Source organism: Malus domestica, chromosome 15 (assembly GCF_042453785.1).
Source record: "Malus domestica chromosome 15, GDT2T_hap1".
NCBI classification, from domain to species: domain Eukaryota; kingdom Viridiplantae; phylum Streptophyta; class Magnoliopsida; order Rosales; family Rosaceae; genus Malus; species Malus domestica.
In genome coordinates this window covers 21424170-21439211 of record NC_091675.1, presented here as the reverse complement: position 1 = coordinate 21439211, position 15042 = coordinate 21424170, and the positions used below count along the sequence as shown (strand labels likewise).

Here is a 15042-nt window from a genome sequence, read left to right as displayed (position 1 = left end):
CAAATCCCCATTTATTTTGAAGTCCTAGATTAGTTAGAAAATGTTTTGGTTTATGTTTTTAAGTGTTTTGGTACAAGTTAAAACCCAAATTCATCCAATTTGGTGCTTTGTGCTCAAAACTGCCCAGAAAGTGTTTTTAAGGCAGTTTTGAGTCTTTTGGTTGCTGTTTTGAGTTTTTGGTTTGTTTTAGTGTTTTAAACTTTAGTTTTGCATTCTTTGAGTCTAATCTAGCGTTTTAAACTTTGTTTTTACGTTTCTAAGTCAGTTTTCAAGTGTTTAGCAATCCTTCCTAATCCCCGGTCTAGAACGATCCCTACTTATTCATACTACAATTGTCAACAAGAGGGTTTAATTTGTGTGTTTAGTTATTTTACGCATCACCTATTCCTTCTCTCAGCCACACGATTTTGTTGTGGTGTGCCTGGAGTAGTGTATTGAGCTTAAAACCCACACTCTTCCAAGTATTGCACCAAAGGTCCTTTGGATTGACTGTTCTCTGTGTACCTGCAATATATTCCCCTCTCCGATCTGACCTCAGGATCTTTATGGACATTTCTTGTTGTTTTTCAACTTCGGTTTTGAACACTTTAAAACAATTTAATATAGAAGATTTATCCGAGATTAAATAAAGATATGAAAATCTTGAAAAAATCTGTAAAAGTAACGAAATACACATTTCCACATAGTGGTTTTGGTTGGAAAAGGTCCACATACTCTAAATGAATAATCTCTAACAACTTTAGACTTCTGGTTGAAGTTTTCTTCTTAGAAATTATTGATTTTCCCTTAAAACACTCAACACAATTTGTTAAGTCTGAGAAGTCTAATGTAGGCATGATATTATCCTTGACCAAGCCATCCATTCTAATTTTCAAAATGTGTCCCAATCTTCTATGCCAAAGCATATAAGATTTTTCATTTAAAAACATTCTTTTACTCGAACTCATTGAATTGACATTAAGGCAAGCAAAATCATTCACCACTGAACACAACAATTTCCACAATCATTGACTAGGAAACAAACTCTAAGAACATCTTTTGGATTATTTTTCAAGTAAATTCTGACACTCTCGTTGTCTCTATTGAAAGCCAAATCAGATTTTACAAGTTTTCAAACATAAACTAAATTTCTTCTAAGTAAAGGTACATAGAGTACATCAACTAATTTTAAAATAAAACCACTAGATAATTCCAACTTGAGGTTACCTACTGCTTCCACAGCCACTTTATTGCCATTACCAACGAAAACTTGAAAAACTTCACTTCTTGTAGTTGTAACTCCTCTTGTGAAACCCTGCAATGAATTGGTGATATGAATTGAACACCCAGTGTCAAATCACCAAGTATTTGGAGGGACTTTAACAAGATTAGTTTCAAAACAAACAAATATTTTAACAAAAATACCTTTCTTAATTTTCCAGTTCTTGAGTTTCTCACAATTCTTTCTTATGTGTCCAGTGTTTTTGCAAAAATAACACCTTATGTTGTCCATAATTTCCTTATGTTCCTTAGGTCCCTTGGGGGAAGAAGCAGCTATAGCAGTTCCTAGAGAAGAGTCTAGTATAGAAGCCTTACCAGGATGAAACATTGGCCTCTTCCCTTTGTTGGTGTGCACCAAGTTCACAACACCAAAATTGGTGTTCCTTTTGAGTCTGCCTTCCTCCTGAGCACATATGGAAATTAGTTCATCCAGTGATCATTTTTCCTTCTGTGTGTTGAAAGTGATCTTCAGTTGATCAAAAGATTGAGGGAGGGAAGTTAATGCCATATGAACAACAAAAGCATTATCAACCGAGACCTCCAAGTCTTTCAATTTTGTTGCAGTGTCAACAAGCTGCAATATATGCTCCCTTACACCTTTGCCTTCATCAAACTTCAAATTGGTTAGGTCGTCATCAATTCACCCATCTCGGCTTTCTCGGACTCTTTGAACTTGCAGGTATCCCACCTCTCACAATCTCACCCATAGTTCTTTTCATCACCATGAGCGACATCCTATTGGCTTTCTGCCACTTTTTATGCTTCAATCAGTGCTAAATCGAGATCCATCAGGCCCAGCAAAATCTCAATGTCTTGTCTTCGAAATGGGACTCTATGCCCCATTCCTCTCTTGTCGGTGTTCTATCTAGGGATGGCCTCCCTTGTACTCCTTCTGTATACTTCCAAAGTGGGGTGGGAATAGCCCCTCCATCTTGGTCGTAGCCTTGTAGGTAGATTCTTTGGTAGCCTTTTTGGCTAGATAGCTAGTTCTTACTTATTGGAACATGTCTATTCCTGCTCTATGTAAGAGATGTGCTTATCTTCTCCTTTTCTAAGGAGTCTTTCTGTATTTTCTTCTCCATGCTGCTTTATTAATGGAATTCCTATTGACCAAAAAAAAATTAGGCAATGACGTTTTACCTGTTTCCCTGTTGGTTGCAAGAGAAACATCTAGAGAAGTTGAAATTGGAGGCTATGTTCTATCAAAGGTATTGTTCTACTTTTCCTATGTGAATTGGAAATGGTTGCACAAAACCGGAAGGTCCTAGAACAACGTAAATCTGACCGTGAATCTACAAGAAAGTAAAGAACACAAGATGTATCGTGGTTCACCCCAATGTTTGGGCTACGTCCACACTAATGTTGATATTGTTTCACTTTGAATGGTGAATATACAAGAAGGCTAGAGGCAGTGTGCTCTCTAGCCTATTTTCTGTGTGCTCTCTTCCCATGGCCTAAAACTTGACCTCTCTAATGAGGAGAGTGAGAAGTCCTTTTATAGAATAAGGGCTCCTCACTTATTACATATTTGCCCCTTCATTTATTACATAATTACACTTGAGTCCTAAATATGGAGGCCCTAAGTATGGTACAAACAGTAGTCCCCCAAGTCTTCAGTGAAGAAAGTCTTTTGGCTGGAGACTTGAAATTCAGTCCACGTGTGGGCCGAAGTAACTAGATGGCGTCTAGAACTGATACTCGATATGAGGCAGTGCTCAATGTGAAATGATGCTCAACTAGAAGTAGCACCTGTTGCGAGGTTGTTCGGCTTGTGGCTTATGTTGCCTTGGTTGGCTCGGCTTGTGGTGTTGAAGGTGAGGGAGTCCCTTTTATAGAATAAGGGCTCGTTCCTCAATACATAAATGATGGGGTAGAGTTGGTGCTCGCGGTGAGGCGGTTGCTCAGTAGGCGGCTATGCTCTCTAATGATGGTGAAATAGTCCCTTTTACAGAATAAGGGCTTGCTCCTTAATACATAAGTGATGGGTTAGGAGTGATGCTCACAGTAAGGTGGTTACTCAGCGGGTGGCGATGCTCTCTAATGGAGGTGAGGGAGTCCCTTTTATAGAATAAGGGCTCGCTCATCAATACATAAATGATGGGTTAGAGTTGATACTCGTGGCGAAGCGGTTGCTCAACAGGCAGCGATGCTCTTTAATGACGATGAGGGAGTCCCTTTTATAAAATAAGGGCTCGCTCCTCAATACATAAGTGATGGGTTAGGAGTGATGCTCACGGTGAGGTGGTTGCTCAGCAGGCGGCGATGCTCTCTAATGACGGTGAGGGAGTCCCTTTTATAGAATAAGGGCTCGCTTATCAATACATAAATGATGGGCTAGAGTTAATGCTCGTGGCAAGGCGGTTGTTCAGCTGGTGGCGATGCTCTCTAATGGAGGTGAATGAGTCCCTTTTATAGAATAAGGGTTCGCTCTTCAGTACATAAATAATGGGCTAAGTCCCCCAAGTATTTTTCATGAGGCCCAGTTGCAGAAGCTCAATATATGGTACATAGTGTAGTCCCCCAAGTTTTCAGTCAATAGAGTCTGTTGGCTGGAGACTTCAAATTCAAACCATGTATGGGCCGAAGTGGCAGTTGTTCGGAGGCGGTATTTGTATACCATGCACTGAAGCTTTGTAGGTGAAGCTTTGAAGCTGGAGCTTTTGTAAATGAAGCTTTGAAGTTGGAGCTTTTGTAAATGAAGCTTTGAAGTCGGAGCTTCGTAAATGAAGCTTTCGAAGCTGGAGCTTTTGTAAATGAAGTTTTCGAAGCTAGAGCTCTATAAATGAAGCTTTCGAAGCTAGGGCTTTGTAAATGAAGCTTTCAAAGCTGATTGACATGAGTGATACTTATGAATGTTTATGTTGATTGACATGAGTAATGCTCATGGATGTTGACATGAGTAATGCTCATGGATGTTGACATGAGTGATGCTCATGAATGTTTTTGTATGATTGACATAAGTGATGCTCATGTATAATTTTGGAGTACTGGATGTACTTTTGATCACCTGGTTGGTGATAATAGAAGGTGTCCGGTCAGACAAGAAATCACCATAAGCACGTGGCTCATCAGTTTATAAGTTGGTAGACTTCTTTAATCATCAACAATGTTGATCAGTGGATCTAGTTGCTCAATAATTCCTGACAATAAATGACAGTATAAGTATGACCGTATAATGAATAAATGAAATTGACAAAGTTTGTCAAGGCAAAAATATTATACTGTGTGCCTTCTGTGAATAAATGATTTATTCTGTTGTGTGGTAACTGACATGTTGCATAAATCAACAATATATTAGGTGTTGCCTAAATGTGTGTGTGTGTGTGTGTGTGTATATATATATATATATATATAATCATAAATAAATGATTTATTCAGTTGTTTGATAAATGACATGTTACATAAATCAACAATATATTAGGTATTTCCTAAATGTGTGTGTATATATATACAATCATGAATAAATGATTTATTCAGTTGTTTGATAAATGACATGCTGCATAAATCAACAATATATTAGGTGCATAAATCAACAATATATTAGGTATTGCCTAAATGTGTGTATATATATAAAATCATGAATAAATGATTTATTCAGTTGTTTGATAAATCATATGCTGCATAAATCAACAATATATTAGGTATTGCCTAAATGTGTGTGTATATATATATAATCATGAATAAATGATTTATTCAGTTGTTTGATAAATCGCATGTTGTATAAATCAATAACGTGGTAGTAATCATGTGATATCAGAAATATTATTATTTAATCATAAGTCATCATGACATAAAAATAATAAAATTATTATTTTATAATTAGCCATCATGACAAAAATAATAAGATATTAAATAAACAAATGATAATTTTAAATAAATCAGCCAAAAGATAAAACACTTATCTTTTTCCATGTGGTCGACAGTTGCAGGTTGTTGATGCACGCCTACTCGAGCGTTTTACTTTTTCTTTTCTCTTTTGGCAGATGGTAGACATCAACATAGCCTGTTATCTTTGGCGGGGTCGGTTAATAATGGTGAGCTCAGCCAAAAAGTTGTCTTTACCCTGGAGATTATCTCGGGAAAATTTCTTCACCGCCACCTCAAAATTCTCTATGGGCAACATTGATCAAGGGGTTGAGAAGAACATAAACAGGGCTTTCATTGATATCCATCAGAGCTTTGTGGATGTTCATGTCAAATTCCTGAGCATCTGTTCCAGTAGAGTACCACCCCAGTCTGTAAAAGTACAGGAACACCTTCTTATAGAGTTCTTGCTTCTTCTCGAGGAAGGCGCGGTCGAGGCAGTGAGTTGCAAGATTGTAGAGGAGCTCGAAGCTGTTGAAGATCTCAACCGTGCGGCCCTTCTGAACCCCGATAACGCAACTGAAGACTCGCAGACATGAGGCGGATGAGGAGTCGGGGAAAGAAGAAGAGGAGGCTGCTTCTACTGCTCCGTCGGCGGTGTTGTTGGGCGCTGGTGGTGTCGAAGTGTTGGTGACGGGCGGGTGCATCTGGGACTTAACCCTAGAGTAGTGGTCGGAGATGTTGACGATCACCAGTGGGTGGAGCTTGAACGTCAGCCCGCTGCTGAAGGATTCTGCCATTTTTTCTGATTTCGCGATATGGTGGTTTTGGTTTTTTTGGCTCTTCGGAGCTCCGGTAACTTGTCAACTCCTCATAGGCAGCCTCAAAAAGCTTCCTGCCAGAACCTCGGTAATATGATCTGACGGCTGTTAGCGTACACATCCTACATGTGCTTCACCACATTCTCCCTCTCTTCCATTTCAAGAACGTCGAGATCGTCGCGAATGCAGGAGTAAAGGTCGTCAGAAAGGCGGTTGAGGTTGCCGGCGGACCACCGGAGCGTGACGGTGCCGGTGAACATGGACCAAAACTCGAGCAACAAAATCGTGGCCAAAAGCCCAGAACTTGCACCTGCCTTTCCCGAGTATTAGACCCGAATCCGAGCTCTCATTCTTTTGTTTCTACGTCTGCTTCCCTTTTTTTTTATTCTCTTTGAGGAATCAATTACCACACAGATGATGTTCGTCTGTTTGCCCAAAAAAAAAAAAGACAAAGAATATGGACTTTCTCACTACCCAACTCCACTGCAATTTCTGTCTTTCTCGTTTTTTTTTTCTTTTTTGTTTTGGTTTCTATGTGCGACTGACTGAGAGAGGAAAGAGAGGTGGTTGGAGGTCTGCAAAAGTTTTCTGGAAAAGCCTAAAGAGTGAGGTTTTTGGGTTCTTGGGTTTCTGCAGATTCACGGTGGAGGTGAAAAATTGAGAGAGAACCGACATAGCTTTTCGTGTCGTTTCCCACAGACGGCGGCAAATGTTGATGCACAAAACCGGAAGGTCCTGGAACAACGTAAATCCGACCGTGAATCTGCAAGAAAGTAAAGAACACAAGATGTATTGTGGTTCACCTCAATGTTTGGGCTACGTCCGCATTAATGTTGATATTATTTCACTCTGAATGGTGAATATACAAGAAGGCTAGAGGCAATGTGCTCTCTAGCCTATTTTCTATGTGCTCTCTTCCCATGGCCTAAAACTTGACCTCTCTAATGAGGAGAGTGAGGAGTCCTTTTATAGAATAAGGGCTCCTCACTTATTACATATTTGCCCCTTCATTTATTATATAATTACACTTGAGTCCCCCGAGTATTTATATGATGCCTAAATACGGAGACCTTAAGTATGGTACAAACAAAACTAAACCTTTCAGTTCTTTTGATAATTTTATTGAAGAAAGTTCTGGTACCTGTATCTATCATGTACATATGTGAAGACAAATTTAGAAGGGGATTCCAATGGCATCGCAAAATAAGAGATTCACATCTACAAAGATAAATGAGCTAAAATTTAAACAAGGGAACAATAACCATAAAAGACAATATGTTAATTAGTGTATTAAACTAGACCCTGGAGATATGGTTGGAATAATTAACTTGTACTTTTGCAAAGTAGAAAACTTTTTAAATGTTAATTGCTAAATACAATGAAACGAATTTAAAAATACTCGTTTATATAGAGACAAGGACCATATACTTATGTAAGAGTTCAACGAAGCAACCGGAGCTGTGCTCGAATGGAGGATGGTTGTTAAACATCTCGTAATAAACTCTACATGTTACTTATGCCACTTTAGTTCTGAAATTGCTAAAGCTGGTCGCGCATCATATGGCCTTAGCATAGCTATTAAGTTATTGATTCTACGCATCTTGACAGGTTTCATATGGGTAGACAGCCACTAATAATTGTAGCAGATGCTGAGCTTTGTAGAGAAGTAGATTCAAGAAATTCAAAGATATCAACAACATAAGCATTCCCTCTCCCATCGAAGCTTCCTCTTTTCATCAGAAGGGTCTCTTTTTCACCAGGTATTTGTTGTATGGGCTAATTAAGACAGCGGTAACAAAACTTTATACTCGTAATCACTTTGATCCTTCAGTTCAGTTTATAAATTTTATGGTCCTGCAATTGCATCAAGTGATCCCCACTTGTCTTTAGGGATGCATGAAGTGGAACATTTGTCATCTATTAGTAAATGTCCATAAATGCCGGAAAAATTGTCATACGTAATGCAATCGGGTTGGAACGTAGAATTTCAGACCTGTATTTAATGACCAACGTGAAACATGAGTACAAAGTAGAGTGGAATTTATATACATCTGTCAGTTAAAGTCATCAAATTTATCTGCAGGGATGCAAGATGATCGACGATGCGAGACACTATATTATCAATGTATCAGCCATCACACCTAGCCAGCCTTGTGCCCACAATGCAGTCATTCACCGAGTCTGCAACTCAAAAGTTCTACTTGTTTAAAGAGGATGAAGAGATTACCTTCTCTAACCTCTCCCTCTGGTTGGCTACTGATGTAATAGGACAAGCTGCATTTGGTGTTAACTTTGGCCTTTCTAAACCACAATCCATCAGTGAATCAATCGACAAGATTGACAGCAAAGACAACAACGATGATGATCAAATCTTTTATTTTGTTAACCAACACTTCTATTCCACTACTCAGCTTAAGATGGATTTATCTGGTTCCTTTTCGATTATTCTGGGACTGCTTGTTCCTATTCTTCAGGAGCCATTTAGGCAGGTCTTGAAAAGAATTCCCAGGACAATGACTGGAAGGTTGAGTGTACTAACCGGAAGTTGAGTGGCCGGCTTGATGAGATTGTGGTGAAGAGAATGAAAGACAGTGAACGTGGTTCAAAGGACTTCTTGTCACTCATAATGAATGTGAGGGAGTCGGAAGTGGTTGCCAAGAATGTCATCACTCAATACTACATTAGTGCAGTTGCTTATGAGCATCTCCTGGCTGGATCAGCCACTACATCATTCACAATGTCTTCAATTGTCTACTTGGTTGCCGGACACCCAGATGTCGAAAAGAAGTTGCTGGCGGAACTTGATGGATTTGGACCTCGTGATCAGATGCCAACTGCTCATGGTCTTCTGAATTCCAAATTAGTGTAGACTTTTGTAAAAGATTTGAAATTCCAAGGGCTTTTACTGGATAATCATGCCTTCATATTAATTTTTCAATTGCAGGTAATTAACGAGGCAATGAGGTTTTGCTGGGTTTCCCCGTTGGTTGCAAGGAAACATCTAGAGAGGTCCAAATCAGAGGCTATCTTCTACCAAAAGTATTGTTCAACTTTTCCTATGTGAATTGTTGGAAATGGTTGCATAAGTAGCTGATGCAAATTTGGTTGGTATTAAGCTAAACCTTTCAGTTCTCGTTTAATTTTATTGAAAGAAGTTCTGGTACCGGTATCTGTCATGCACATAATTATATCAACGATGATATAAGAAGACAAATTTAGAAAGGGATACCAATGACATCGCAAAATAAGAGATTGACATCTACAAGGACAAATGAGCCAAATTTAAACAAGGAAACAATAACCATAAAAGACCAATTGTAAATGAGTGTATTAAATTAAACTCTGGAGGTATGGTTAAATGTTCACTATAAAATAACATAAGATTTGGAAAAATGATTTATGGTTTCTACTAGATTTTCTCATAATCACACTGCTAATTTGACTATTTTTTCCTTCTTCGGGGTAATGCATATATGCACTCATTTTATTATAACATCCAACATTTCTAAAATTTTGAGTACTTAGGAGCCCATTCAAGAAATCTATTCGACATACTCTTGCCCTGACAGACAAAGGGTCACAAATTTTTTTTGTACTAGTGTTTGATGAACTCTTAAAGGCACCTTACATTAGTACTAAAAACATAAGTATTAAGCTCAAACATATTTGGTCTGGTATGTAGAAGACAAGTAAAAATGTTAGTTTTTAAGTTAAACTATGTTTGGTCAGGTTCATGCTAGTATGTAAAGGATGCGTATTAAGTTAAATCTTTTAGTTTTTTATATATTTTAGAGCAAATTAAATCTTTTAGTTTTTTATATATTTTAGAGCAAATTGGACTTATTATATACCAATGATTAAGAACTTTTTGCAGGGATTTTCACAAAACAATCATCACTCAACACTCATCCTATATTGCTTGGGGCATCACAAAGAGAGAGACTCACATCTACAAACACAAATGAGCTAAAATTTTGAACAAGGAAATAATAACCACAGCAAAAAACCAAATGTTGTTATAAATAAGTAAAAGTTAGAGAAATAACCTTTGCTAAGAACAAGGACGAAACCACCACAAAAGTATTGCAGGTATTAGAAAATGAGGAATACTGAAAGTATTATATTTCTTCTTTTCTCTTTCTGATGTTCGTCACACTTTGAACAACCGAAGTGTTCTATTTATAGAGCCACCTCAATGAAAACTTACAAAATTTACTATTAGCATGTGAAACTTTACTATACACATGTGGGCAAACATACCCATTGTTTACAACACTCCCCCTTAGATGCCTACATATCAATATCAGTTGCCTCATTAAAACTTTGCTTGGAAAAACCCAGTGGACAAAGAAACCATAGCGAAGGAAAAAGAGTACAACTTTACCTGGATTGTTGATATGGTGTTAAGCATGCTTACGTTGCCTCGTTAAAACCTTGATAGGAAAAACCCAGTGGGAAAAAATCCTAATTGAAGGAAAAAGAGTACAACATGCATGTATCATGGATGGTCCCCCTAAATTGTATCTCCCCCTGATTCCACATTCTTCAAATTTGTAAGCCGACGTAATCCGATTCCCTGCACCAACTTCTGAAATGTGTACTTTGGTAGAGATTTGGTGAACAAGTTTGCTAAATTTTCATTGGAACGGATTTGTCTGACTTCAATAACTTTACCCTTCTGAAGCTCATGTGCACTAAAAAATCTTGGAGATATGTGTTTAGTCTTATCACCCTTGATGAATCATTCCTTCATCTGGGCGACACAAGCTGCATTATCTTCATGGATGACAGTTGAAGTGTTTGTCTTTGAAGGTGGAGCACATGAATTCCGGATGTGATGGATCATTGATCTTAACCAAGAACATTCACGACTTGCTTCATGTAAAGCAATTATTTCCGAGTGATTGGAAGATGTAGCAACTAGCGTTTGCTTTGTTGATCGCCATGAAATTGCAATATCTCCATTAGTGAACACATATCTATTTTGTGAGCGGGCTTTATGCAAATCGGAAAGAAAACCAGCATCTGCGTATCCAATAAGGATCTGATCATTTGTGGGCTTGTCTGAGTAGAAGAGACCCATATTTGTTGTCCCATGAAGGTATCGTAGAACATCTTTGACTCCTTTCCAATGACGAATTGTTGGGGCAGAGCAGTACCTGGCTAACAAGTTAACTGAAAAAGCTATATCTGGTCTAGTACATTGTGATAAATACAATAAAGCACCTATTGCGCTTAAATATGGTACTTCTGGACCAAGGACCAGTTCATCATCTTCTTTTGGACGGAATGGATCTTTCTTAATGTCCAAAGAACGAACGACCATTGGGGTGCTAAGTGGATAAGCCTTGTCCATGCCAAATCACTTCAGTATCTTTTCAATGTAAGTTGATTGATGGACCAAAATTCCATTAGCACAATGCTCGATCAGCAGGCCGAGACAATATTTTGTTTTCCCAAGGTGTCTTTCATTTCAAATTCGCTTTTCTGATATTCAGCAATTTTATTGAGCTTTTCAGGGGTTCCAACTAGGTTCATATCATTGACGTATACTGCTACTATAGCAAATCCAGTATTTGATTTCTTAATGAACACACAAGAGCAAATGAAATTGTTGGTATATCCTCCTTTAATAAAATACTCACTGAGATGATTATACCACATTCGCCCAGATTGTTTCAGCCTATATAGTGATCGTCTTAATTTGATTGAGAACATACCTCGTGGTTTGTTAGTTGCTTCAGGCAACTTAAGTCCTTATGGGACTTTCATATATATGTCAGTATCTAATTCTCCATATAGATACACGGTGATGACATCCATAAGTTGTATGTCAAGTTTTTCTGAAATCATCAAACTTATTAAGTAACGAAACGTAATTGCGTCCATTACAGGAGAGTATGTCTCTTCATAATCAATTCCAGGTCTTTGTGAAAAACCTTTTGCAACGAGTCTTGCTTTATATCTTGCAATCTCATTTTTCTCGTTGCGCTTCCTTGTGAATACCCATTTGTAACCCACAGGATTTACACCAGGCGGGGTTTGGTCTACTGGTCCAAAAACACTTCTTCTTTCCAAGGAATTTAATTATGCCTAGATTGCATCTTTCCACTTAGGCCAATCTTGTCTCTGTCTGCATTCATCAATAGAGCGGGGCTCAATATCATCACTTAATATAATTTCAGTGGCTATTGCAAATGCAAACATGTCGTCAATGATTATTTCATTTCGATCCCACAATTCATTAGTACGTGCATAATTTATGGATATTTCTTTACTTTCATTTACTTCTGTCTCTTCAGGGACAGGTGTCTCATCAAGGACATTTTCTTTTTCTGGAAGTACAGAACCATGAATTATGGATGTATCATTCATTTTCTTTTCCTGAATGATTTCATTTGGGTTCAACTGTGCCCTCATCTTTCTCTTTCGAGGGGCTGAATTTTTTGAACCTGAGGGTCTACCACGCTTCAGGCATGCACTAAATAAATCATTCGCTACCACTTTATTTTGTCTAACAGGGATATCAATTCTTGCAGGTGCATTTGCAGTTGGTATATGTGACTTTGTCATTTTCGAAACATCGTTAAATGCATCTGATATTTGATTAGCAATACATTGAAGATAAACGATCCTTTTCACTTCATTTTCACATTGAGTGCTTCGTGGATCAAAATGAGATAAGGTGGGAACAATCCATGTTAGCTATTGCCGTTCTTCTAGAACAGTCTTTTCTTCCCCTAACGACGGGAAGACTGTCTCATGAAAATGACAATCCGCAAAACGAGCTGTAAATATATCACCCGTCAAGGGTTTAAAATATCTATTGATAGAAGGTGAATCAAAACCCACATAAATTCCCAGTCTGCGCTGAGGTCCCATTTTAGTTCATTGTGGCGGTGCAATAGGCACATAAACATCACAACCAAAAACTCGTAAATGTGAAATGTTTGGCTGATGTCCAAACACGAGTTGTATTGATGAGTATTGGTGGTTGGTTATGGGTCTTAGTTGAACCAATGATGCTGCATGTAAGATGGCATGTCCCCGTGCAGAGACTAGCAATTTCATTTTCATGAGCAAAGTGCGTGCTATTAATTGAAGCCGCTTGATAAATGCCTCTGCTAAACCATTTTGAGTATGGACATGAGGAACAAGATGTTCAACATCAATGCCCAATGCCATGCAGTAATCATCAAAGGTTTGAGACGTAAATTCACCAGTGTTATCAAGTCGGATTGACTTAATAAGATGATCTGGGAACTGTGCTCGCAACTTAATTATCTGAGCAAGAAGTCTCGCAAAAGCTACATTTCGAGTAGACAATAGGCAAACATGTGACCATCGATTAAATGCATCAACCAAAACCATAAAATATCGAAATGGTCAACAAGGTGGTTGAATAGGTCCACAAATATCCCCTTGAATTCTTTGCAAAAATGATGGGGATTCATCATCAACCTTTAGTTGTGATGGTCTAATTACCAACTTCCCTTGGGAACAAGCCTTGCAAGGGTTATCATTTGAGACATCAATGTGTCTGCTAAATAATGGATGTCCATTAGAGTTGGTAATGATTCTACGCATCATGGTAGATCTTGGATGACCTAGACGGTCATGCCAAAGCATGTAAACCTTTGAATCAATGAACTTTTGGGTCATAACAGTATATGCCTCAACTGTCTTTATGTATGTATAATACAATTTACTCGATAAACCATGCAACTTCTCCAATATACGCTTCTAGGTATCATTGGAGGTAATGCATAAATATTCCACATTTTCTACACTTTTCGTTTCAATGTGGTATCCATTTAGACGTATGTCTTTAAAACTCAGCAAATTTCAAATGGATTGAGTAGCATATAATGCATTCTTTATGGACGATATTGTTCCATTTGGTAACATAATCTGGGCTTTTCCTAAGCCTTCAATTACATCTGATTGCCCTAATATTGTTGTTACCTTTACTTTTGCAAGTACCAAATTTGAGAAATACTTTCGATCTCGAAGTATTGAATGCATGGTTGCGCTGTCTGCAAGACAAAAGTCTCCACCATTGCTTTTGTTTTGAGAATAACCATAATTTTTATCCATGTTCTCTGAGTAAAGAAAAAGCAGTTTATTCATACTGGAATACTACTTTTATTGAATTGAAAATGCGAGCAGTAAACCACAAGTACAAATAACAAGAGTACATTAAACATAAATAATTCAATCGGACCCATAAACTTCATTCCCTCTTTCATTAATAAAGTCTATAGCCTCCAAGTGGGTTGTGTTTAACTGTTCTGATAAATTGGTCACTGGATCAGATGTTTCCATTGGTTAAGCCTGATCGAGGAAATTGATCTCGACACCCTTCTCCTTGAAGGAGGCTTGATACAGATCCACCAGATGCTTTGGGGTGCAACAAGTACGCGCCCAATGTCCGTTGCCACCACACCTATGGCAACCTCCTTCAGAATTTCTAGGAGTGTTCATATGAGCTTTTCCTTTCTGGCGATTTGCATTTTTAAAGCTCAGGCTTAGATTATGCCTTGGAACCTGGTTGTGAAACTGGATATCATGGTTCTTGCCTTTCCCGTTCCACCGGCCTTGCTTGTGGCCAAGTCCTCGTTTATAATTATTGCCACGGGAGGATATGGTATTCCTTTTAAGGGAAGCAAAATTCACTTCTGGGAACGGTGCTGATCTAGTAGGTCGGGAATTATGGTTTTTCATCAGGAGCTCATTGTTCTGTTTAGGTACTAGGAGCACAAATATCACCTGGTTGTATTCAGTGAAGCCTCGCGCTCTATACTGCTGCTGTAGGAGCATGTTAGAGGCATGAAATGTGCTGAAAGTCTTTTCCAATAACATCTCCTCAGTAATAGTATCCCCACATAGCTTCATCTAAGAGGTAATTCTGAACAACGCAAAATTGTACTCATCCACTGACTTGAAATCCTGGATCCTTAGGTGAGTCCATTCATAGCGAGCTCTTTGAAGAATCACCGTTGTCTGGTGATTGTATTTGTTTCTCAAGGCCTTCCAGAGGGCTAACAGATCTTCAACCGTTAAGTACTCGCTCTTTAGTGCCTCATCAAGATGGCGACCAATAAAAATCATGGCATTTGCCTGATCTTGAGAGGACGAGCTGCTATCTTCCTTGTGG

At 38.4% G+C, this 15042-nt stretch overlaps 2 protein-coding genes and 1 pseudogene across 2 annotated transcripts; 1 reads left to right on the top strand and 2 right to left on the bottom strand.

Annotated features, from left to right (window-relative positions):
* Positions 1–5360: 5360 nt before the first annotated feature.
* Positions 5361–5864, bottom strand: LOC139191767 (COP9 signalosome complex subunit 6a-like). The gene has a single exon (XM_070812781.1). It carries the CDS (start codon positions 5862–5864, stop codon positions 5361–5363), a length of 504 nt encoding a protein of 167 aa, XP_070668882.1.
* Positions 5865–7497: 1633 nt separating this feature from the next.
* Positions 7498–8975, top strand: LOC103421065 (cytochrome P450 711A1-like; annotated as a pseudogene).
* Positions 8976–14213: 5238 nt separating this feature from the next.
* On the bottom strand, positions 14214–14780 carry LOC139191766 (uncharacterized). Its single transcript, XM_070812780.1, has one exon. The coding sequence runs from the start codon at positions 14778–14780 to the stop codon at positions 14214–14216; it is 567 nt and encodes a 188-aa protein (XP_070668881.1).
* Between the last annotated feature and the right edge of the window lie 262 nt (positions 14781–15042).

Bases quoted from the DNA above. Each gene is read 5' to 3' on its own strand.
- LOC139191766 (XM_070812780.1), bottom strand. From the start codon at position 14,780: ATGAAGCTATGTGGGGATACTATTACTGAGGAGATGTTATTGGAAAAG.
- LOC139191767 (XM_070812781.1), bottom strand. From the start codon at position 5,864: ATGGCAGAATCCTTCAGCAGCGGGCTGACGTTCAAGCTCCACCCACTG.